General features: G+C 41.7%; 1 protein-coding gene across 4 annotated transcripts in view; it reads left to right on the top strand.

The window, feature by feature from the left end:
- Nucleotides 1-25594, top strand: part of PTPRU (protein tyrosine phosphatase receptor type U) — a 236481-nt gene that overhangs the window by 188751 nt on the left and 22136 nt on the right. For all 4 annotated transcript variants that reach the window (XM_077481757.1, XM_077481759.1, XM_077481758.1 and 1 more), the window contains 6 exons: nucleotides 3262-3416; nucleotides 3505-3640; nucleotides 3758-3907; nucleotides 6170-6346; nucleotides 8247-8387; nucleotides 15520-15645. In XM_077481757.1, coding sequence (XP_077337883.1) covers nucleotides 3262-3416; nucleotides 3505-3640; nucleotides 3758-3907; nucleotides 6170-6346; nucleotides 8247-8387; nucleotides 15520-15645 — 885 coding nt within the window. The remainder of the gene's footprint in view (nucleotides 1-3261; nucleotides 3417-3504; nucleotides 3641-3757; nucleotides 3908-6169; nucleotides 6347-8246; nucleotides 8388-15519; nucleotides 15646-25594) is intronic.

The following is a 25594-nucleotide window of genomic DNA, read 5'->3' as shown; positions in this document are numbered from 1 at the left end:
CTGTTCACGGTGTGCAGTGTTCTAACCTTGTCATCAGATGTCTCCTATGATATCACCACCACCAGGAGGATATACTCCGGCAGTGGATGAATGGCTGCAGCCACTGATCAATTTTCCAATGCTCAACATGTTGATTAAACAATCAACTTCTGTTGAGTGGGGGAGCACACACTGATCAGAATTTAAATCAGTATTTGGCCAGCTTTAGGAAATCTTGCCTGAAGTAGATTGATGATGTTATTCTCCCAACATGGTCCTCTCAGACCCAGGTCATTTGACTGAAGCTTAAGGACTGAATGTTAATAAAAAATACATTTACACTGTTGCTATAAACTATTGGAAATATGTTAGTGCAGACTTGTGAAATTAGAAAAACATATAAAATATTACCTTACAGCTGATATAATCAAGATCACTTTGGGAGCAAGCTAGTATTCTTTCGTGCTTCACATGTATCCACGAATGAAAGGGAGAAATTGAGCAGTGCCCTTATATTTTCCTAAATGCACAAATGTGAGCAAACTTTAACGCCACTTTCTATATGAACCTCCAGCAATATACCTCTGTATAAAATCTTTAATGTACAGTCCCAAAAAACGTGTTAACAAAAAACACTTTTTCCAAGCGCTTTAAGTTTTATCATTTATAAGCAAAATGTTATAAACTCAAAACAAATCACAGTGTTACAGTTGTGCTCATAAGTTTACATATGCTGTCAGAATTTATGATTTCTGAATTTATGATTGTCTTTTTCAGAGAATATGAATGATAACACAAAACTTTTCTTTCACACATGGTTAGTGTTTGGCTGAAGCCATTTATTATCAGTCAACTGTGTTTACTCATAATCACAACAGAAACTACCCAAATGACCCTCTTCAAAAGTTTACATACCCCAGTTCTTAATACCTTGTTTTGGATCATTGTTCCAAATCCATTGTTTTGGATCATTGTCATGTTGGAATGTCCAAGTACATCCCATGCCCAATTTTGACCAAATGGAAATTTGGTCAAGATTGATAGCAAGATGAATGCAGTATGTTATCAAAAAATACTGGAGGAACATTTGCATTCATCAGCCAGGAAGCTTCCTGGCTGATGAATGCAAATGTTCCTCCAGTATTTTTTGATAACATACTGCATTCATCTTGCCATCAATTTTGACCACATTTCCTATTCCATTGTAGCGCACACATTCCCAAAACATCAGCAATTCACCTCTGTGTTTCACAGTAGGAATGGTGTACCTTTCATCATAGGTCTTGTTGACTCCTCTCCAAATGTTTATGGTTGTGGCCAAAAAGCTCAATTTTGGTCTCATCGCTCCAAATGACTTTGTGCCAGAAGGTTTGAAGCTTGTCTCTGTGCTGTTTACGGTATCGTAATCAGGATACTTTGTGGTATTTGCATAGTAATGGCTTTCTTCTGGCTACTCGACCATGCAGCCCATCTTTCTTCAAGTTCCTCCTTATTGTGCATCTTGAAACAGCCACACCACATTATTTGTGGGTCTTTCTTTCCAACCGGAACAATTTTCCTGGTAGTTGTGGCTAAAATTGTAGTTGGTCTACCTCCTGACCATGGTTTGGTTTCAAGATAACCCCTCATTTTCCACTACTTAATTAGAGTTTGAACACTGCTGATTGGCATTCTCAATTCCTTGGATATCTTGTTATATCCTTTTCCTGTTTCAGCTACCTTTGACAATTCTTTTGCTTTCCCCATGACTCAGAATCCAGAAAAGTCAGTGCAGCACTGGATGAAAAATGCAAAGGCCTTGTCAGGAGTCCAGAAACTCATTGAGCTTTTATACACACACACAGACACACACACACACACACACACACTAATTATAAGCAAAGAGATCACTGGTGAGTGTGGTTACCTTTAATAGCCATTTCAACCCTTTTGTGTCAACTTGTGTGCATGTTATCAGGCCAAAATCACCAGGGTATGTAAACTTTTGATTAGGGTCATTTGGGTAGTTTCTGTTGTGATTATGATTTTAAAAAGTGAACACTGTTGATTTATAATAAATCGCTTCAACCAAACACTAACCATGAGCGAAAGACATGTTTTTATGTTATCATTCATATTCTCTGAAAAATGACCAAGAAATCATAAATTCTACCAGGGTACATAAACTTATGAGCACAACTGTATATATTAAATATAGTTTCACTCCACTCCCAACAAAGATATCAAAACGTGTTCTTGCACTAGTCCCCAAATGGTTAGTGTCCATATAATTGCCCTGATACTATAAAGCACCTACATCACTTGCTTGATATAGCCACCACCTCTTGCCGAGATCACCGCTACTTGTGTATGAGTAAATATGCACTCACCTTCAGTTGTTGACTTCTAGCTTTACAAGAGGTTTGACACGCCTTTGTAATGGTGCTTTCTTCAGCCAACATCCATGACCCTCCAGCTTAGACCACTATCATCATATTGAAGGAAACGTATTATATGTATGTTCCTCAATATAAACAAAAAGGGGACATCTAGTACTGTTCGTTAAAGTAAGATTTATTAATATGTCATTGAAAATACATTCACATCCTATGATAAAAACAGCGCTTTGAATCACATTGAATCTTTATGTAACACAGTGTACCCCCAGAAGTTACAAACCTAATATCCCCCTGACTGGATCTTTGGCGCTCTTCCCACTAGCAAGATGACATACCTTGCTTGATGTGTTGCATCCTGTACAGACTTCTTTGGAAGCTACAGGCCAGTCCGTGACATCACGCTATATAGGCACCCCCCCCCCCCCCCCCCCCATTGCTAAGATACTGATCAACAAATTCTCCTGTGTATTATTACACATTTTTTGGGCGCGCACACCAAAGGTATTATATAGAGGTATTGTATATTGTTGGGATTTTTATAGGAAGTGGTATTAAAGTTTGTTCACCTTTGAAGCTTTGTTAATGATATCTTGCTTCTTGCACGTTCCTACAGTAGATTTGAACGCTTTCATACATTCGATTGTGCCTCAAATTACTAATTTTAGTAAAAAAGGCAACTTGAGTATATTATAGGTTTTTAGCTACAGCCTCTGCATTACACTCCTAAATAAGTACTCGATTTGATATTGTGGAGAGAGAAAATATTTACACTGCATAATTGTTTTGTAGGCCGCTCCATTCTCACTTTAGTTATTGCTAAGTTTGTCTGCAAATTAGATGTTCCCTGTCAGGTACTAACTGAAAAAATGTTAAAGACCAACACACCTATTTTTCTTTTCTTTAGCGTGGTTATACTGCCAGACATGAAGTAAAGCAGTTCCACTTTCTCTCATGGCCAGAACATGGTGTACCATGTCATGCCACAGGGTTGCTTGCGTTCATCCGTAGAGTCAAGTCCTCCACACCCCCTGATGCTGGGCCTGTTGTAGTACATTGCAGGTCAGTAATAGAGTGTGCACTTGTTGACGAACATGTTTCATGCTTTTCTCAATGTATGGCATCAACTTATATCTCTTTGTCTTTACAGTGCAGGAGCTGGAAGGACAGGCTGCTACATTGTTCTAGATGTAATGCTGGACATGGCAGAATGTGAAGGGGTTGTGGATATTTACAACTGTGTCAAAACACTATGCTCTCGGCGTATAAACATGGTTCAAACACAGGTATTAAAGCTGGTTAGGGTGTTCATGTGTTAAAGAGGTTAAAACTGATAGTGGAGAAAAATTGGTGCGAGAAAAGTGTTTGCCAGCAATTAGTTGTCTCTATTTTGATTGATCCAGGAGCAGTACGTTTTTATCCATGATGCAATCCTGGAGGCATGCCTGTGTGGTGATACAGCAATACCAATTTGTGACTTCAAACAAACCTACAAGGAGATGCTACAGATAGACACACAGAGCAATTCGACACACCTGAGAGATGAATTCCAGGTAGTGTATAATTTTTAATGAATTACAATTTTTGTTGCTATGGTTGTACTCCCTTGCATTCAACTGCTCACTTTTCTGTATAATGGACTAGTGGTTGCCAATATTGGTATTTAACCTCCTCAGCCCCGGAAGATTTTACCCCCTTCCTGACCAGAGCCCTTTTTGCAATTTGGCACTGTGTCTCTTTAACTGACAATTGTGCGGTCGTAAAAATTGACGTCCTTTTTTTCCCACAAATAGAGCTTTCTTTTGGTGGTATTTGATCACTTCTGCGGTTTTTCTTTTTTGCGCTATAAACAAAAGAAGAGTGACAATTTTGAAACTTTTTGCTATAATAAATATCCCCCAAAAATATTTTAAAAAAATTAAAATTTTCCTCAGTTTAAGCCGATATCTATTCTTCTACATATTTTTGGTAAAAAAAATGCAGTAAACGTATATTGATTGGTTTGCGCAAAAGTTATAGCTTCTACAAAATAGGGGTTCGTTTTATGCCATTTTTATTATAATTTTTTTTTTTTAATAGTAATGGTGGCTATCTGCGATTTTTATCATGACTGCGACATTATGACGGACACATCGGAATGCTTTTGACACTATTTTAGGACCATTGTCATCTAAACAGCAATCAGTGCTATAAAAATGCACTGATTACTGTGTAAATGACACTGGCAGGGAAGGGGTTAACCACTGGGGGAGCGATGAAGGGGTTAAGTGTGTCCTAGGGAGTGATTCTAACTGTGGGGAAGGATGGGCTTCAACTCACATGACAGCAATCACTGCTCCCAATGACAGGGAGCAGTGATCTCTGTCATCTCACAAAGCAGAATGGGGAAATGTCTTGTTTACGTCTCTTTCCTGTTCTGCGGCTCCGTGACACGATCGCCGGGAGACCGGCGGACTCAATGTCCTGGAGCCCCAGAACGGGGGAAGTGCCAATGTAAACATAGGTCAGTCTGTACACGGCGGGCACACACGCACTAGCCCCGCCAATTAAAGGGGACGTACAGGTACACCCGTTTGCCCACTTCTGCCATTGTGCCAATTTATATCGGTGTGCAGCGATCGGCAAGTGGTTAGAGCCTCGTTCACAGTATATGTGTATAAAAATTGATGGAAAAAATGCACAGATTGTTCACACCATGTGCAGAGGCAAGCATATTTATTATTTTGGTCTCTACAAGGACATGAAGAAAACAAAACAATAGTTCTCTATGTGCCTTTTTCAAACCATAACATTGCTGTCACTTGAGGTTTTTTTTTCCTGCACAGGAGTATGGAACATACATTCTCTGCAAGGGTACAAAGAAAACAATTGTTCCCTATGCACCCTGTTCACACCACAATGTTAATGTCACATAAGCTTTTTTTCTGCACAGTAAACTGCATACATGTTGCAGATTTCTGTGCAGAAAAAAAAATCTGCACATAACAGGGCAGATATAAATACTGTTGCAAAGCAACATACAATCTGAACGTTTTAGCCATATTTTCTGTTTTCATCAGTAGCTGTAGGTGAGACTAAAGTCAGTCCATGCCAGCCTAAAGTAACTGGTTGGCAATTCAAAAGGCACTGTAAGCTGTTAGTGCTTACCTGCTACGACCGCTTCAGTTCATTCCAGAGCCTCACCTTACCAAAGCCTTATTCGGTGTCTGAGAACCCAGTTACCAGGATATCATATGGGAGCCAGGGGAGTGTGCACACACTTAATCAGATTTTACTTTCTCAGAAATTTACAAATTATATACCTTTGAGGGCCCTGGTGACTGATAAAAAGAGAAGAATGGGATTTTTTTATTTTAGAATCATACTCCCCTAGGTGGATGCAGCATTGGTCCGATGCTGCATCTGTCCCTCTCCAATCGCTCGGTTCTCAGATCTTCCTGAGCAGAGAGCTGGTGACTGTCAATCTGTCTGCTCTTCCCCTCGCTGAGTGGCTTAGCTGGGTGTCCATCTAGGCATGTGGGCAGATCTGGACCATATGGTTGCCATCTTTTTCCCGAGCCTCAACTGGCTCTGTGATGTCAGCCTGCTGTCTGCTGAAAACAGGTCACAGGAGTGCAGAACAAGCTTTGGCAGTACTTTTCCTTTAACGATGTGTGGGAGAATAGACCGCTTGCAATGCCACCTGTAAAGCAAACCTTAAAATGGGCACAGGTTTTCATTAACTTTAGTCCACATTTCCTTTAAAACCAGTAAATCCCTGTAACAACCTACATTCTATGCCATTATGCAACATACCAATATTTCTTTTATTGCAGACCCTTAATTCAGTGACCGCACAACTTGGTGTTGAAGAATGCAGTGTTGCTTTGTTACCGCACAACAGAGATAAAAACCGAAGTATGGATGTGTTGCCTCCAGATCGCTCTCTTCCCTTACTCTTGTCTGCTCACGGAGAGGACACCAGCAATTACATTAATGCTGCCCTTACTGATGTACGTATCTAACACTGGAGTACAAATTAGACAGAAATGTCTGGCTGTATTTGGAGTCCTTTATTGTATTTTTTCTACATCTAGCCTTCAAAAGGAGGCTGTAGTGTGTTTTCAGCAAGCACACATTTTATATTATTACTGTAAAGCTTACCTGAAAGCAATTTTGGATGCGATTTTCACATTCTTTATTTCCTCGCTAAGCTATATTTTTATGATGGCATTTTATGTAGAGAAGTTGTAGATTCTCGCTTTTGCAGCAATCTGTAGGTCAGACAGTGCAAGTCAGCAACATTTCTGAACAACTGCTGTGAGAAAAAAAAAATTCCATGTAGAATAAGACACCTAGAGAGTATCTTATTTTCTCTGAATCATTTGGAGTCTAGGCTTACCGAGAAGCTGGACACAGAGAACAGTAATACAGACTTCACTGCAGTACTATTCACAAGGCACTGTAGACTAGAAAACATGGCTGCCGCCTAAGTCCTGGTACATGTACGACTAAAAATGTACATAGAAGCAATGCTTTTAAACACACATCTGTGAGCCTAATAACATTAAGGCAACTACATTTACATTAGTGTACAAAATAAAACATGACAGATTCCCTTTAAAGGGATCCAATTAGACATATGCATTGGCACAACCTGTTTCAATACATATGTCCTAGTGTGTTTAGGTGCCATTCATTATTACTATGCAGCCACGGCCAACACAGACTCACAAAAGTGCATCATGGAAGTCTGTTGCCAAAACAAGGTGATATGCATCTTTAGTGAACGCATGTTAATGCACCGCAACAGGCCACTGGTCCCAAAATTAGTCCTTTTAGGCCCGGTTCACACTAGTGCGATGCGAGAACACCAGTGCGGCTTCCCGCATCGCACCTGAATCACACAGTGGTTCACGCTGATATCTGCAAACTGCTACGGGTGTCAATGTAAACTTAGACACCCCCAGATCGGTTTGCAGATCGCAGTGCGAACTGTGAAATGGGACAAGAATCGGATTGCATAGATGTGCAATGTAATTTCATACAGTTTGTATGGCTGAAATCGCATTGCACAGACATTGCATGTGATCTGTACAGCAACGCGGTGCGAATCACATGCGATACCTGTGAACAGGGCCTTAATGTTATTAGAAATATATGGGAACAAGAACTGCTTAATGATATAGATATACTTAGCCTATTAATATATATTAAATCCTGTTTCTGTGTACATTTCTATACTGTATTAGATGTATGCACTGCTGAAAAATGTTTGTTTTAATTTCATTTGTTTTTTTTTTTTGTTTTTTTTAAGTCATTCGTTATGATCGCAATTTGTAAATTAAAAAATTTGTAAATTCATAAATTTGAAAATCCGAAAATAAGAAAGAAAATCAGAAAATTCGAAAGAATAACTAGCTAATATTAACTAACTATTAAATTATAGGTATGTATTGGAATTTTGTTTCAAATTTGGCTGTTAGTGAACGTAATGAATATGAATGTATCCGAAGTTACGAATTATCCGAAATAACGAATGCCGCATCTGAACAAATGGAACGTAACAAATTAATAATAATAAATAACAATAATAATAAAAACTTTTTATTATTATTTATTATTATTAATTTGTTACGTTCCATTCGTTTAGATACAGCATTCGTTATTTCGGATAATTCAGAACTTTGGATACATTCGTATTCGTTACATTCAATAACAGCCAATTTTTTTTTTAAATGGCAATACCTATAATTTAATAGTTAGTAATAGTTAAGTTATTAGTTATTATTTTAGATTTTTGAATGTCCATCTTCATTACTTTTTAGTATTACATCCCTTTCTCTAGTTTATCCAATATTCGTAATGTTTTTTTTGTAATTCTGTCACCATATATTATTTGCTGTTTTTCAGAGTTACAAGAAAAGTTCACATGTAATTGTTACTGTGCATCCTCTGCAAAACACAATCACAGACTTCTGGAGGCTAGTCTATGACTATGGCTGTAGCAGCATTGTCATGTTAAACCAACTAAATCAATCTAACTCTGCATGGGTAAGAGAATGACCTACCTTTCGTTGAAATAAGATCAAGGACCTGATTATGCTATACTGCTACTGTTCATATACTCTACATTTTTTATAGGGGAGCCATTTTTAACTGAGTATATTGCCAATGAGGGAGAATGCTTTCTACTAACACTAGACTTATTAGTTATAGTCCCACTGAAGGCCACTACCGTGGGCCTTCATTTAACTCCTGTTATTTTTGCCTCAACGACAATTAAGTTTATGGAAAGAAAGAAGAGAATGGCAAGAAAGAAGAGAATGGCAATGAGCTGTTCTAAAATCAGATTACATGCAACTGACTGTTTGACTTTATTAGGTCAGTTTAGCAAACAGAGGGCTGGTTCACACTGGAAATGCTTCCATGCATTTTGCAGCAAATGCAAGCATGCAGGAAATGGTATTCTGTATTTTCCTACATCTCTTGACATTGTCTCATTCAAGCCTCATTCTAGAAAGAGATACTTAAATCCCAGGCAGCTTATGTATAGTATGTCAAACAGCATGACAAAACATGTTATAGTGTGAATGAGCCCTGAGGTACAGTTGTGCTCAAACATTTGCATACCCTGGCAGAAATTGTGACATTTTGGCATTAATGTTGAAAATATGACTGATCATGCCAAAAACTTCTGAGATTGTTGTATCTTTTTCACACACTGCCAATTGATATACCGGCCAGCTTCTGTAAGCAGTTGCAATCTGTACTCTGGGAATTGCTGTGGGTGCATAAAAAACCCTGTATCAATATTCGCTTACTCATGAAGCCTAAAGCCGTAGGAGGATTGGTCTTCCCAAATTTTAAGCTACTCCCAGTGAAGTTGTGAAGGAGCTCCAGGGATAATTCTTTAATCCTGCACCATGTGGGCATTTGCTGGCCTGGGGAGCATTCCTACTCCAATAGATTATTCATCTGCCTCCCCTGCACCTATCCTGACCTGTATTTTTCATCCTGCCTACCCGAACGCTGGTTAAATCCGTTAATTCCATTGCTGGCTACCCCATTGCGGCCCACTGCCATCTTTCAGGCCTCAGTCCAGCACCATCCTCACTCCTGCCGGCCCAGGGAATGTTCTTACTTGCGCAGACTGTCCATCTACATCCCCTGCTCAGGTCATTACCTATATTTTTCAGCCTGCCTGCTGGATTACCTGGCTGTCATCACCCCACTCAATAGTGGTCTGCCGTCCTCTTGTGCCTCAATCTACCACCATCCTTACACCTGCTGGCATCCCTCAGCATCCCCTGCTCTGGCCCTGCTTTTTATTTTTATAATCTGCCTGAGTGATTGCTGGATAAATCTGGCTGTTTGCCATTTTACGGCCTCCTGTGCTGATGGCGGCCATCTTGCTACACCCGGACCAGCCAAAGGGACATAGAAGTGTCGGTGACCATCTTGCTACACCCTGGATAGAAAAAAGGACACAGAATTCTACTAATTTTAAGACGTTAAAACTTTTAAACTTTAGTGAAAACTTTTTTTACTTTAACTCTTCAGTTTTTCAGTGGACCTCTCCTCCCAACGTTACCCAGGTTGTCCCAGTCTGCAGCACCCGCTGCCGCTACCCCTTCAACTACCACACAACCAATCACCGCCACGCCAACTCTGCTCCAGGACAGAGCCCAAGCGGCACCATGGCACCTTGAGCCCATCGTTTCATAACACCCACCCCAGAGCACTCTCCCATCAGGAGCACCATCAATTGTTCATTTGACACTCTCTGCAGCCTAAAGAATACCGCTACAACATTACTGACCACCATCCAAACACAAATATGAAAAGAACAACTTTTAAGAACAAATTTGAAATCAACCATCCAAAACAGAAATACACCACATCCAGGACAACACCTATCATGCTCCCTGATCAACACTAGATCAGCAGTCAAGCACAAACATGAAATTCACGATTTTATCACTCAACACAACACAGACTGTCTCTTCATCACAGAAAGCTGGCTAACACCAGACTGTAACGCCATTCTAGCAGAGTTAGTGCCAGAGAACTACCGCATCCTAACTGAGCACAGAGTCGGTCAAATAGGATGTGGTCTAGCGGTGATCTACAAATCTCACCTCACGTTCACAAAACCAACTTTACAGAGCTCACTGCCATTCATGGAAACTCACACTTCAATGTCAAACAACACCCCAGGACACCTTTCACATACTACTGTGCTACAAACCACACCGGGAACAAAGACACACTTCCTTGCACCTTTTATCAAATTCATCTCTACATACACCTTGAAAACCAAGAATATCCTGCTACTTGGGGACTTTAATCTCTGGGCAAACTCCTCCCAGGACTCCATCCCTACTGCTTGCATCAACCAACTGGAAGCACTAGGCCTGTAGCAACTGATAAATGCTTCCATGCATGCTTCGGGCCATACCCTTGACCTCATCTTCAAACAAAACATGGATATTAAAACACTTGATAACATGCCATTGCCTTGGACTGACCACCACATGATCAAATTCAAAATAAACATCACTTACCAAATACCAACACACTCAACGACAATACACTGGACAAGATCACAGCAGAAATTATACTCACAACTCTTCAAAACTACACTATCCAACAAAATAGCGGTGTTATCCCAAAATTACTCAACTGAAGTCACACACAACTCCCTTAACGCAGCATTATTACAGACAGCAGACATAGTCGCACCAATACGCAGAGCACCCGCCCGCAAAAACAATTCGGGCTGGTTCAATGACTCTCTTACATCACTAAAACAAGAACACAGAAGAGCTGAAGGAGCATGGAGAAGGAACCCAACAATGGAAAACCACACAAACTACAAATCACTCACCACAAGATACTACAAAGCCATCTTCATAGTAAAAAAATAAAATTTATCCAAAACCATCTCAAAAGCCATAAACCGCCCTCAAGCACTCTTCAAACTAGTCACCCAGACTATGAACCCCACCTGTTTAGAGTCTCCAGCAAAGGAAACACAAGAATTCTGCAATGAGTTATCTGATTTTTTCATTGACAAAATCGTGACCATTCGGGAAATAATTCAGCAGAACATAGCAAATAGCCCCACTCGGCCATAACAAGAAGAATAAAACAAAGTTTCTACAACCACTGAGATTTACTCTGGTCCCAATCGCCATTGACACCACCAAAACCATCATCAGAAACCTCTGAGACAGCACATCGCCAAACGGCATCATTCCCACAAAACTTCTGGCACCTATCATAACATACCTCATAAACCAGTGTAGCACTGACCCCCGAAGGAGCTTCTGGTTTTATTGGGCTCACCGTTACCTTCTTGACCTTGTCTCTGTCTAGGGTTTCCCGAGATAGATGGCCCAGAGAAATGCATAAACTGACACTGAATCTCCTTTTAGGTTCTTTATTTAGAAGATAAAACAATCTCTTAATAAAGGGTAGAGGGTTAAGAGGAAAGTTCAGGTACTTTTGGACTACAAAAATAGAAAGTCTCTTATAGAAGAAATCCAGAGAATTACCGTTTCACAGCTGGATTCTCACAACCTCCGGATAGACCTCCTCTCACTAGGCCTAGCAGCCGGTAGGGTGTTAAGTAAAGCAAAGTCTCTGCCATATACTTGGATATGAATTACTTGAGCGTAACTGAGGGTCATAGACAAATTTAGAGAACTATCATACGGTACCAGTATCTCTCAGCCGGTCCGGCGATACCGTAACATTGTAAGCCCATGAAGTGTCCTTCAACTTAGCCTCCAGGCCCCTTCAGGGAAATCATCCTTGTGCATGGCTTCCTCCCCAAGAGTCCTCCCCTGGATGCTTCTGCAGTTGCTGGGCCTCTCCTTAGATGAGACGGCACCGGACCACTTTTGAATCCTCAGGCCTTGACATCCAAAAATGAAGAAAAAATTACATGCAGAGTCCCTCGAGGATCGCCCCTATTGCCCGTGCTCTTTAACATCTATCTCCGCCCACTCCTCAAAATCAACAGCAACCAGGATCTACTTTATCGCTCCTATGCAGATGACATCCAACTATACCTACGCATCACCAACAAAAAAAGCCAATACCAGGCACTGGAAAACTGTCTCTCATTGATCAATGATTGGATGACGGAGAGCTCCCTTAAACTCAACGGTTCCAAAACAGAACTCCTCTTCCTTCACGCAAACCGGAACAAAAACCCTGGCATGATGTCCACACCACTCACCATCCTCGGGCAACCCATCACCCCCAGGACTAAAGCCAAAAGCTTTGGAGACATCTTTGACTCAAACATGATGATGGATGCACAAATAGGATCAGTAGTCAGCGGATCCCACTACCTTCTTTGCCTACTGCGTAGACTCATCCCCTTCATCCCGTAAGGAGATACAGCAGCAGTAGTTGGAACAATCATCAATTCCCGACTCGACTACGCAAATTACCTCTACGTAGGACCTCCAAAATACCAAATTTCATGTCTACAAACCTTCCAGAACACAGCAGCCAGACTGGTAACTGGGAAAAAAACATGAGAATCAATCACCCCGTCCCTGAGGACCCTCCATTGGTCAGCTGTGAAGGATCAAGTTACATTCAAGACCCTCTGCCTCGCTCACAAATGTACACAAGGAAAAGCCCTGCAATACCTCTGTGACAAAATAAAGCACTACACCCCAGGTTGCACTCTCCGGCCAACTAACCAGAACCTCCTCCACATCCCCAAAACCCGTTATAAATTAAAAGGCGAACAAAAGTTTGCAGTCCAAGGACCATGGTTATGGAATGCTCTACCCCCGGACATCTGATCGGAGGAAAACTATCTGGCCTTCGGGAAGAAGCTCAAGACCCATTTCTTCTGAAAACCCAGTTGGATACTGGTGGCAAATGTGCCCTGAGGCGATTTAGTTTGCATATGTAGCGCTATACAAGTTATTCATTCATTCATTATCATGCCACACATCTGGCCAGAATTATTTATTGGAATTGTCAAGCAACCAAAAAGGACTGGGTGTCCCTAGAGGAGAGTTTTTCAACTTCTCTTATGTCTGCATGTCTCCAATGGTCCGATACTGCAGACTCAGCCAGGTTCAAAGACCAATGGGAAGCCATGCTCCAAACACATTTCTCTGACACACAGTGAGAGAATGCATGTATTTTAGCACACAAATGCTCAATCAGCACGAGACTCCAAGAAAATTCATACAAACTACTATCGCAATGGTATGCAACACCAGTAAAGTTTAAAAAAAAATGGTACTCAACAGCTTCAGATATGTGCTGGAGATGCGGTGAGGCTAGAGGAGACATGTTGCATATCTGGTGGAATTGTCCCAAGATAGCCGCCTACTGGAGTAAAATCTGCGATTTGATCCTGCACATCACTGAGAATAAAATTAAGCTTACCCCAGCATGTTGTCCTTTGCACATCTCTATTTCTATTTCTCTCATTTCCCCCGGGGAGATGTAACCGTTCCCTGACTAAACATCTCCTGAACGCTGCAGAATCTTTGATCCCCAAATACTGGAAACTGTCAAATGTTCCCTCAACCAGAGAATGGGTTTGCACTGTGAATAATATCTCTGAGTTGGAAGAAACTCTTGCTTTAGCTTAGGAATCTTCCGACAAGTTCCACGAAACATGGTCGGCCTTGTTCCAGTTCAAATACTCAGATGCTTATGATAGCCTGACAACAGGGTGAATGACCTCGAGAGTGACAAATAGTTAAAATAAAATCTTGACAGTTTGACCTTTTTATTGTCCATGAATTCCTATGGTAAAAACAAATTTGTACCCATGACCCCTTCTTGGGAAATTTATGACCTGCATCCCCCCACCCCACTCCCACTGTTAATTTTTCTTTTCCCTATGCTATATGGGGAACTCTGCTCCCTGCCTGTACATTGGGGGCAGCAGACCTCAGTACACTTCAGAAATTGCAATTTTTCTCTTCTTTTTCTTTTTCCTTTCTTCGTTTCTTTTTTTTACATATATGCAATGTGACTTTGTGTATATCTTTACTGATTATTGGCTACAATTCCCTCATTGATTTGAATTGCAATTGTATACAATCTTGCTGAAGTTGACATGTCTTGTTAACATTGTACTTGCCTTAACTGTTGCTTTTATTTGCTCAAGAAAATCTTTTATTTTTTATAAAAAATCATGTATAATATAATAATAATAGTCATTACTTAAACTATCACTAAAACCAGTAATATTTGAATGCAGGACAAATATTTAATATGATAAAGAGTAGATACATAGTCTTACAGATACAACCAGCCCTTTGGGGACAACCAGACTGCTGATGTGGCCCCTAATGAATTTGAATTTGACACCCCTGGCATACAGTCTAGCTTCTGCCCACAACATTCCACTGAAACTGTCCTACTAAAACTCACTAATGACCTACTAACTGCTAAAACCAATGACCATTACTCCATTCTTATACACTTAGACCTTTTTGCTGCCTTTAATACAGTTGACCACCCACTCCTCCTCAATAACTTCTACTCCCTTGGCCTCTGACTCTGCTCTTTCCTGGTTCTTCTTACCTATCTCAGTGCACTTTCAGTGTAACCTTCGACACCATCTCCTCCATGCATTTTTCTCTTTCTGTTGGGGTATGCTAAGGCTCTGTCCTCAGGCTCCTCTGTTCCTCTCTCTACAAATTTTCCCTGGGCCAGTTGATAACCTCCCACGGATTCCAATACCACCTCCAAACCGATGACACCTAGATCTATCTCTCTACTTCACAGCACACCTCCTTGATCTCCTCACAAATCACTAATTTACTGAGAGACATATCATTATGGATGTCACACCACTTCCTCAAACTCTACCTTAAATCTGTACTTGAGTCACCTCCATCAGATCATCCACTTCAGTGAATAGCTTTTGTACCACCTCCCCCTCCCTTTGGATTATAAGCTCCATGAGCAGGGCTCTCCTATTCCTTCTGTACGGAACTGTATTGTAATTGTACTGTCCCCTTTATATTGTAAAGCGCTGTATACATACTGTATATTATTAATAATACTTACCAGTACTTTGCAATAGTGAATATTTCATGTATTCAATATGTGTTTACCCTGCCTATATTTATACATCCCAAGGTGTAATTTCAATGCTCTCTTAACTCTCCTCTCTGATCACCACCAGCCATGCTTGCAGTACTGGCCAGACAGTGGAATCTCCAGATATGGACCAATGGAAGTTCAGTTTGTGTCTGGTTCTGTGGATGAAGATGTCATAACACGTCTGTTCCGAGTGCAAAACATAACAAGGGTGAGTTACCAGTATAGCTTTGTTTGTGAAATTTAAACATATAGATTCCAACTGGTCAGTTTTAGTGTGTTCTAGCCAGTAAAAAAATGTTTACCTAAAAGTAAAGGCTATATATTATTTCTGTTATACCCTTTTACATTTTATCTTTTAATTGTGAAATTGGGGGGGGGGGGGGGGGGTAGAACCAGGACAGGTAGGCACACTTAAAGTCCATTCCCTCAGATGTCAGGTGGCCTCAACAGCAGGAGTAAGCTAGCTGGTTAAATATGCATGCCATATACATTCCTTTCTGGCACCTACTTCCCATCCCGATGGCCATTGCAGCTGTCTAAAGTGAGACGATATTGTATTGCACTCCGTAACAGGCTATGATCTTTGGTGTGAAGTGGGTATATATGAACACTTCAGAGAGAACATATCAAAACAACATTGAAAATGTCAAAACAACATTGGGCAGTGTTTCTGAAGGTTGATGGCATATAGAGGCAAAGTTCAGAGTAGACTGCAGATTTTACTAAAACTGGAGAGTGCAAAATCTGGTGCAGCTCTGCATAGAAACTAATCAGCTTCCAGATTTTTTTTTGTCAAAGCTTAATTGAACAAGCTGAAGTTAGAAGCTGATTGTCTACCATGCACATCTGCGCCAGATTTTGTACTTTCCAGTTTTAGTAAATCAACCCCTGCCATTATCTACAGAAAACAACATTGTCCAGAACCCATTTAGCAACAGATGTTTCTTTTAGGTCAATGGTTCATGTAAATCATCATGAATTAAACCCCTTTCACATATTTAAAGTAGAGTTTAATTTTATATAATGCTTGAAGGTAGTGGAATTAGCAAAATATGTTTTATAGAGGCCTTTAGACAGTCTGCAGATAACAAAATATTCATTTTGGAGTGGGAATTCAAAGAGAAAAATACATTTAAATATTGCAGTACTAAAAAACATCATCTTTTGAACCCTTGATAGAAATGTAAAGTATATTCTATTTATGAGTCACTTCCTTAGAATACATTCAATTGGATTTCTTTGATAGACAATCTTTGCAAGTGTTTGTGTTGTACAGTGCTTATCTGAAATTTGCATGCGGTCAGTGTAGCTGATGCTTCAGGTTTTCTCTGTATTTATCTGTCTTCTTGACTGTTTGACACGTAGGTTCGATTTGTACATTGATTTTGTGTAGAATATGTCTGATTATTTTTTGATAAATTTGCTTAGAAAACAAGCTGTTGTAAGAACTTAAAGGGTTAGTCCACCTTTACCCAAAAAAAAAAAAAAAAATGTCTATATAGATAAGGGACATCTATAGATAAAAACAGCTCTGACTAAAGTTGAATAAGAGAGGCCTGGTCATTGCTACTCACCTCCACTATCACAGGAGTGAGCTCTCAAATGCTGAACTCAGAACTACTGCATCAGGGAGAGAAAAAGCATGCAAAGGGGTTTGAATCAGAGAGCTTACATCTGTGAATGGGGAGGCACACATGACTAGGCCTCCTTAGCAATGCCCTGGGAATATTCCAGTCAGGCTGCACAGTTTGTTTTTACGAACACCCTTTACCTGCAAAGGTAGTTTTTGGTAAAGGCGAACTAACCAGTTAATATACATTAATGATGCAGTGTTTGAATATATATAGATATATATATTCAATATATGTATGTATGTATGTGTGTGTGTGTGTGTGTGTGTGTGTGTGTGTGTGTGTGTGTGTGTGTGTGTGTGTGTGTGTGTGTGTTTGTGTATATATATATATATATATATAATCCAGCGTACTAGTATATACCTCCCTGCAGTCATCTGTATGAATATTCACTACACCTTTATACACAGAACCTAACATCTGCAAATTATATGCAATCTTTACTTTCATTTGAGAAAAAAACATTTGTTCCCTGGTTGACTATTTAGCACTATACCACTCCCTGTAAACATTTACCCCCATTTGGTTTGCGCAATATTTGTATGTGCCACAGTATGTATATATACAAGCATGGTGGGTAAGTGGACAGCCTTCTTGCATTGAAAAATGGAAAATTTATATCAAATACTTACCGTAATTTTCCTTTCCTGATGGGCTCCATGGCAGCATACGTGTGGGTTAGCCCCGCCTCCATAATTACCCAATAGGACCTCTACTCCCATAAATCTTTGCTCCAAGCTGCTATCCGTGTTCCGTAACTAGCCTACTCCAACATTTGGGAGGGAACTCCTGCTGCCATGGAGCCCATCAGGAAAGGAAAATTACGGTAAGTATTTGATATAAATTTTCCATTTTCCTGACAGGCTCCATGGCAGCATACGTGTGGGAAATAACTCGCCAAACACACCCGGGTGGGCTAAAAATGTTGAGCAAAGAAACTAGAATTTTATTTTTCATTGTCCACTGACAATACTTGTAAACCAAAATTAACAGAAGAAAGCGCAGCTGGCTCTACACAATAATGGGAAACAAAGGTATTAATTGAAGACCAGGAAGCTGCTCTACAGATAACTTCTGGTGCGACATGTCGAACTGCTGCCCAAGAGGTCGAGATGCCCCGAGTTGAATGAGCCGTCACTGCCTCAGGAGGAACCATGCCCTTTGCCTTGTATGCCCTTTGAATCGTTTGGACCACCCAAGATGAGATTGATCTTACTGATGCGCGCATCCCTTTATTTTTGCCATGAAGAAGGACAAAAAGAAAGTCTGTTCGTCTGAACGAGGCTGTAGCGTCCAGATATTGTTTCAAGGTGCGACCAACATCCAGGGGATGAAGCTCTTGGTTGTCTGACATTCTAAACGTAGGTAGCACGATCTCCTGATTTTCGTGAAATACTGATGTGACTTTTGGATTTGATCCAAGCATAGGGATCAGGACCACTCTGTCCGGAAAGAAAGTTAGAAATGGTTCAACTGACCCAAGATTCCTAATTTCCGACACTCTTTTGGCTGAAGTTATTGCCACCAGAAACACCGTCTTGATAGTGAGATTTCCTAAAGACAGGGGAGCATCCAAACCTTTCCCAAGATCAGAAAGAAAGTCCAATACTAACGGAAGGTCCCATTTGGGAAACCTGGGCCTCTTTTGAGGCCTAAGCCTGATGGCTCCTTTAAAGAATTGTTGAATTAAGGTGTGATTCGCCCACGAAACTCCTGTAAAGGCTGAAATGGCTGAAACTTGTACTCTAAGAGAGCTAACTGCCAGAGACAAGTCTAACCCTGACTGAAGGAAAGACAAGATATCTTGACCTGCTGGAGAATTATATGAATTTGACCTAGAAGACATGTGGCCCATAAACCTGGCCCATATACGTTCGTACACTTTATTGGTACTCTTCCGTCTGGCACTAAGAAGGGTTGGAATCGCTTCTTCTGGGCAACCTAGAGCTTCTAGCCTTCCCCTCTCAAGAACCATGCCCTGAGGTGTAGACAGGATGGGCACGGGTGTAACAGCGTGCCTTGAGACAGTAGATCTGGCCTGAGAGGCAGGGGAACTGGGTCCTGATAGCTGAGGAGCAACAGCAGAGGAAACCAAGGCCTGTTGGGCCAGAATGGTATTATCGCAATGATTTCCACCTTCTCCCCTCTGAGCCTCCGAAGGAACTGTAGGATTACAGGAACTGGAGGGAAGGCATAGGCTCTCTGAAACTTCCAACAATCCGTGAGAGCATCTATCCCGAACGCCTGAGGATCCCTGAACCTCGAGTAGTATCTGTGCATCTTGCGATTGTACGGCGAAGCGAACAGATCGACCTCTGGAGATACTCCCAGAATCAGAAGCCACTCGAAGACATCCCTGTGAAGGGACCACTCGTTGTTGTCTATTTTGACCCTTGACAGAAAATCTGCTTGAACATTCTGGACTCCTGGGATGTATACAGCAGAAATGTTGACCACATTCTTCTGAGCCCAGTTCATTATCGGTTCTACTTCTCGTAATAGAGACCAACTGCGAGTCCCTCCTTGTTTCTTTATATAGGCCACCGCAGTTGTGTTGTCCAGTCTTAACATTACTGACGACCCTGCCACCAGATGGCGAAATGCTATGAGTGCTTGAAAGGCTGCTCTCAACTCCAGGATGTTGGAGACCACATACCGCGACGAGAACGACCACCTTCCTTGAGCTACTTCCGTAAGGCAATGGGCTCCCCAACCTTTGTTGCTGGCATCTGAGGTTATTATTACCCAGGAAATGGGGACTATCGAATGATGGTTGCGTAGATTCTTCCCTTGAAGCCACCAGAGGAGAGACATCCTCATCGCTGGTGTAAGGAGTATGCGCTGTATTTGATTGGACGAGTCCCATTGTTGCAGAAACCCTTTCTGGAAGGGACGAGTGTGCCACTGGGCCCACTTCACCATAGGGATGGTGGCCATCATTGTGCCAATCACTTTCAGGCATTGTAGAGCCGAAAGATGAGATGATTCCCAAGCCTTGTGAATCCTGTCCCGGATCACACAGATTTTTTCCTCCGGCAGAGAGATAGTGCCTTTTAATGTGTCGAACTGAGCCCCTAGAAACACGATCACTTGAGTTGGAACCAGATGGCTCTTCTCTAGGTTCAGGAGCCAACCAAACGTCTGTAGAGTGGAGATGACTAAACTCTTGTGTTCCAGAATTTGATCTCTGTCCTGAGATAATAGGAGCAAATCGTCCAGATAATGATGGAGACGAACTCCTTTGACTCGTAAAAGAGCTACTATCGCTAGGAGTACCTTGGAGAAGACCCGAGGAGATGTTGTCAACCCGAATGGGAGACAGGTAAACTGGAGGTGTTGATCGCCAACTGCGAAACGGAGATATTGCTGGAAATCCCTTGCTACTGGCACGTGAAAGTATGCGTCCTTCAAATCGATTGAGATTAACCAATCCCTTAGCTGCACCGACTGTTGGATTGTAAGAAGAGACTCCATTTTGAACTTTTCCTTGCGAATGAAGGAATTGAGGAAGGTCAAATCTATCACCGGCCTCCATGCGCCATTTCTTTTCTGAACCATAAACAGAGGAGAATACATGCCTTCGCCACGTTCGTCTTCTGGCACGGGCACGGCTGCGCCTTGATCCAGCAAACAACTTACGTAGGTCAATAGGACCTGTTTCTTTTCCTCTGAGCCTGGAATTGTTGTGGGAATGAACCTTAACCTCGGAGTGTTGATGAAAGTCCACTTGTGGCCCGAGGAAACCGTCTTGACGGTCCATCTTGAATTGAGGCCGCCCAAACATGTCGGTAGTGAAGAAGGCGAGCCCCCACCTGACATGTTTGAGCGGGCCCAATTTCAAAAAGATTTGGTAGAATCTTGATTACCTGCGGAAGCCCCCTTTGAGGTTTTCTTAAGGGAGGATTGTCTGGACCTCCAAGATCTAGAGAACTCCCTGCCGGGTCTATAACTGCGCGCTTCTCTAGCACGATCCGAGGTCTGCCTTCTTGGAAAAATACCTTTTTGGTTTTGAAGGCGTCTGTCTTGAGGGAGGAACCCAGACCTCCCACCTGTGGCCCGGGATATGGCGCTATCTAATTTATTACCAAACAAGGAGGTTCCCTCAAATGGTATACGACACCATGCCTGCTCAGATGTTGGATCCGCCAACCAGGGACGGAGCCACAAAGCACGGCGTGCCGAGACTGCTGCCAACATAGCCCGAGACAGAAGGCGGGTAATGTCAATAGATGCCTCCCCCAAAAAAGCTGATGCCATTCTGATCTCCTGGATAGGAGAGTCTTTAGCCGTATTCACTGAGATACCTCTCAAGAACTCTTCAACATTGTCGGCCCATGTTTCAATAGCCTTTGAGACTGCGGCTAAAGCCAAAGTTGGTTTACAAGCCATCCCTGAAGTTAGATAAATTCTTTTCAGATCTGAGTCAATTCTTCTCTCTAACGGATCTTTGAAAGATAACGTGTCTTCCAAAGGGAGAGTCACGTATTTGACTAAACGCATAAGTGCTGCGTCTACCAGAGGAGCTGATTCAAGGTGCTTCACATCATCCTCCTTAAAGGGGTACAATTTAGACACCTTTGATTGCATGGAGCTCTTCCTATCAATCTTGCTCCACTCTTCAGTAATGATTTCTCCCAATTCAGATAGGAAAGGAAAATGTTGCCGTTCCTTTTTGAGTTGTTTGAAAAACTTTCTTTGTTTGGGGAGGGGGGAAGTAGTGGGTTCTTCCCATTTTAAAGCTTCTTTCACTGCCTTGACAAGAGCAGGTACTAAAGCATAATCAAATCCTACTCCTGGATCCTCTGGATCCGATTCGCTGTCAGATAAAAGCACAGAGTGGTGGCTTGGTTGAGAAGATTCCCCAGTCTCTTGTAAGAGCCCTTCACCTCCTGAAGGACATAATGGGTCTGAGGGGGATTCCATAGCGTGATGAGCTTCCCTCTGCTGCAGGGATTCCTTTACCACTCTTCTCACCATAGATTCCAAGCGTTGATCTGCACCATCTCTTTCATCTGCGACTTTAGAGAAGCAATGATCACAGAGCGATTTGTCTGATGGAATGGGCATCTTACAGCCCCAACATGAATTATCTGGTCCTCTGCTTGAGTGCGAGTGACCACTGGGTTGTTCAGATCTGGAAGGCCTACGGTAACCAGACTTTGACGATGATTTGCGGTGGTGCGATTTTGACGATCCACTGCGACTATGCGCACTGTAATGCGGTTCAGACCTAGAAGGGCTATAAGGAAATATACAAGAAAGAGAGAGATACAGACCAGGCTGGTATCAAATGCTAAGGAATACTCCACATATACACAGCAATCCAGCCATGCACATACCTGTTACAAGCGGGCAGGTCACTAGTAGGCAGTGAGGCATCCATGACTAAGAACGCTGACTGTAACAACAATAGACCCTCATAAGCAGCCATACAAAACACAGGAGCAATAATACATCAGAGCAGATCATAACCTACCTTACACCAACCAGAGAATGGCCCCGGGAAGACGCTGAATTTCCTGCAATCATTCCCAAATTCTGACATCTCTCACTGTGTTTTAAATATGGCGCCCATGACGTCATCAGCGGCGACAGACGCGAGATGCCCGTGCGCATGCGCGGGAACCAAGCCTCGCTTTGGATTTGGGTCCGCGCATGCGCAGAACGCAGCGCTGGACCCGGAAACAGGGGGAGAAAGGCTGCTGGAACGCGGAAGCGTCAGCACCTATGCACAAGAACCAGCTGGCATATGAAAGACACAGGTAGAAAAAGAAAAAACACATAAACACTGCTGCCATGAAAAACTTAATTTTTACAGCTCACCACTCCACCAACGATCGTCTGGCCGAACAGGTTCAAGCACACACCACCGATCCACCGGGCAGATAATGGCCACCTTACATAGCAGGTAATAAGCCGTGCGCACTTTATCTTCGGACAAACCAAGCCTTCAGCGCTACTCTGCCATACACTCCATACCCATGCTTAACAGACAGGGCCTATCGGAGGAACAAAGCTTGATAGTTGGCCGACTTGATCGTAGTGAAGATCTCTTCAGATAGGAAACACCTGTCCTATGGAGGAGGACAAAAAAGGAACACGGATAGCAGCTTGGAGCAAAGATTTATGGGAGTAGAGGTCCTATTGGGTAATTATGGAGGCGGGGCTAACCCACACGTATGCTGCCATGGAGCCTGTCAGGAAATCTGGCTTTAGGTTCAAACCCAACCAGGGCTTTGCATGCTCTCCTGGTGTTCAATTGAGCCACTCCTTGTATTTCAAAACCCAAAGCATGTACAAATGCATATGGACATGAATATGCACAGTAATAAAATGAACTCTGTCGCTGTGCAAAGTACAGCTAAGGATTCTCAAGCAAAAAAAAAAAAAAAGTCATAATCCCAGGGGAAACTTTATAGTCCTGTTTTAAATTTCAGAACAATAGCCAATACATTTCATTGTAGGGTAGTCGCATCTAAAGCAGAACTAGACCTTCTTATCTGTTGAGGAAGGTATACACTTAGCATGTGTTTCTGCTGTTGCCATGGTGCTAAACCTATAACCATCTCTGAGACCAGCCATTTGAGGGATTGAAAGATCAGTTGAGAGCTGATGCGACAATTATTACCTGAGGCATGCCTGTAATGTAGCATACACTGCCCACACACTAGTAGGCAGAAAATACATTCATGCATGTTTGATTAAGGATTTAATAACATTTATTTAAGCATTTTTAACCTGAGCCACTTTTGGGAAATGCTTAAATAGGTGGGGCTGGTTCAACTTTAAGGCCCATTTCACACAGGCAGGCCTGTACGTTTTTTTAGGCAGACCCGATCAGACCATCCATTGTGATCTATGGAGAGGCGGGTATCAAAAGACATGTGTCCGTTGACACCTGCCGACATCCGATCATATCCGTTTGGCAGATCGGATCAAATGGCCGTTGGGTGTAAACAGCCATTTACATCTGACCATCCATAGAGGGTAGTGGGCTGTGTCTGTGTCGCTCTGCATAAGCTGAAAGGACACATACAAGCCATCCATTGAGCAGGCGGACTCCTGGTGGAGTCCACCCTTTGTGGACAGGGCCTAAGTCTGGCCATACACGGGTCGAATTTCGAAAGAATTTTCTTTCGAAAATCTAATCTAAGAATTTTCATTCGAAAAATTCGCACCATTATTGGGCTGCAGCAACGGGCGATTTTCGTGCGGCAATCAAATGTGAGTAATTGGGCATGTTGGAAATTTTTTGAAAAACAAATGATTTTCTAATCAACGATGGGAGAATTGTGTGAGAAATGTAATAGAAAAAGGAATGCACATAAGTACAAGAAATTAAAATTCCCAGAAAGAAAAGAAGATTCCGGGCCACAAAAATTATTTTCTGTAGCAACATGAGGTGAAATTGAAGGCTTGGTTGGTTGAATTTCAAAATTCAATGCATTGGATCAAAAAAACGCACAAAATTTTTTTTTTTGACAAGAAAATATGTTCGGAATTCGACCATGTATGGCCTGCCTAAGTCTTTCAACTAAAGTGTTAGACCTGTGGTATTGGGAGACATTATGCATATCAGGGGAAAGGGAGTGTTCATCAGTTTCTCAAAGGAATACACACAAGGTGCTGATATCCCATAACTTCAACACAATATAATAATAGAAATGTTGCCATTCAAATGTTCAACAATAGCTGTAGCAATGTCTTACAGGGTATGCTGCTGTGTTGTTAGTATTGTATCGAAACCAAATGCACTCTCGTACAGCAGGATAAACTTCCACTCAGCTATCATTGACAATCAAGCTCCCTTCCTGGTACTCAATGCCATGCTTACTGCTGAGATTAAATGAAAGTGAAATCCTAAAACATATGACATAACAAATGATAATTCATTTTTATATACATACAACATTTTTTTATTGAACACAAGTAGTAATTTCTAGACACTTGGCTTATATTCTGCATGAAGTAATTTCTAGACATATTTTTTTCTAGACATATATGCTGCTTCCTACAAGTTTGGCAAAAAGAAAAAAAAACATTGAAGGACAGTCACTGTATAACCCTGCCCATAATCGTCACGCCTCCGTTTGTCATTAGTGCCCTTGGAGGTTGGACACCTTTTCCTCAGCTCTGCTGAGAAACCGTTTTGTTATATTTTTGCTAAAAAAAAATTAAAAACCTGTGCCTGGACATAATAAAAAATACAAAATAGCTGCTAACACAATTTGCTGGCTGCAAAATAGAAACAGAAAGTGTAGCGCTCCTTAATAAAACATTATGCAATTACACCAAAGTAAGTATAAAAGCCATTGCAGAACTACAAGTCCCATGATGCATAGCAAGACTCTGACAGCCACAAGCATGACACACAGAGGCATGATGGGGTAACAGCTGGAGGTCCGCAGTCACACGACCTACTGATATTAAGAACAGTAAAGCTTTCAGAAATTTAATGCCAAGGACTAACATTGTGGACCCATTGTCAAGATTCCTGTTGGGATCAGTTTTGAGACCATTAAACAT

Source organism: Lithobates pipiens, unplaced genomic scaffold, assembly GCF_037356315.1.
Source record: "Lithobates pipiens isolate NorthernLeopardFrog02 unplaced genomic scaffold, aLitPip1_a1.2 Scaffold_16, whole genome shotgun sequence".
In the NCBI taxonomy this organism is placed as follows: Eukaryota; Metazoa; Chordata; class Amphibia; order Anura; family Ranidae; genus Lithobates; species Lithobates pipiens.
This window is presented reverse-complemented; position numbering and strand designations above follow the sequence as displayed.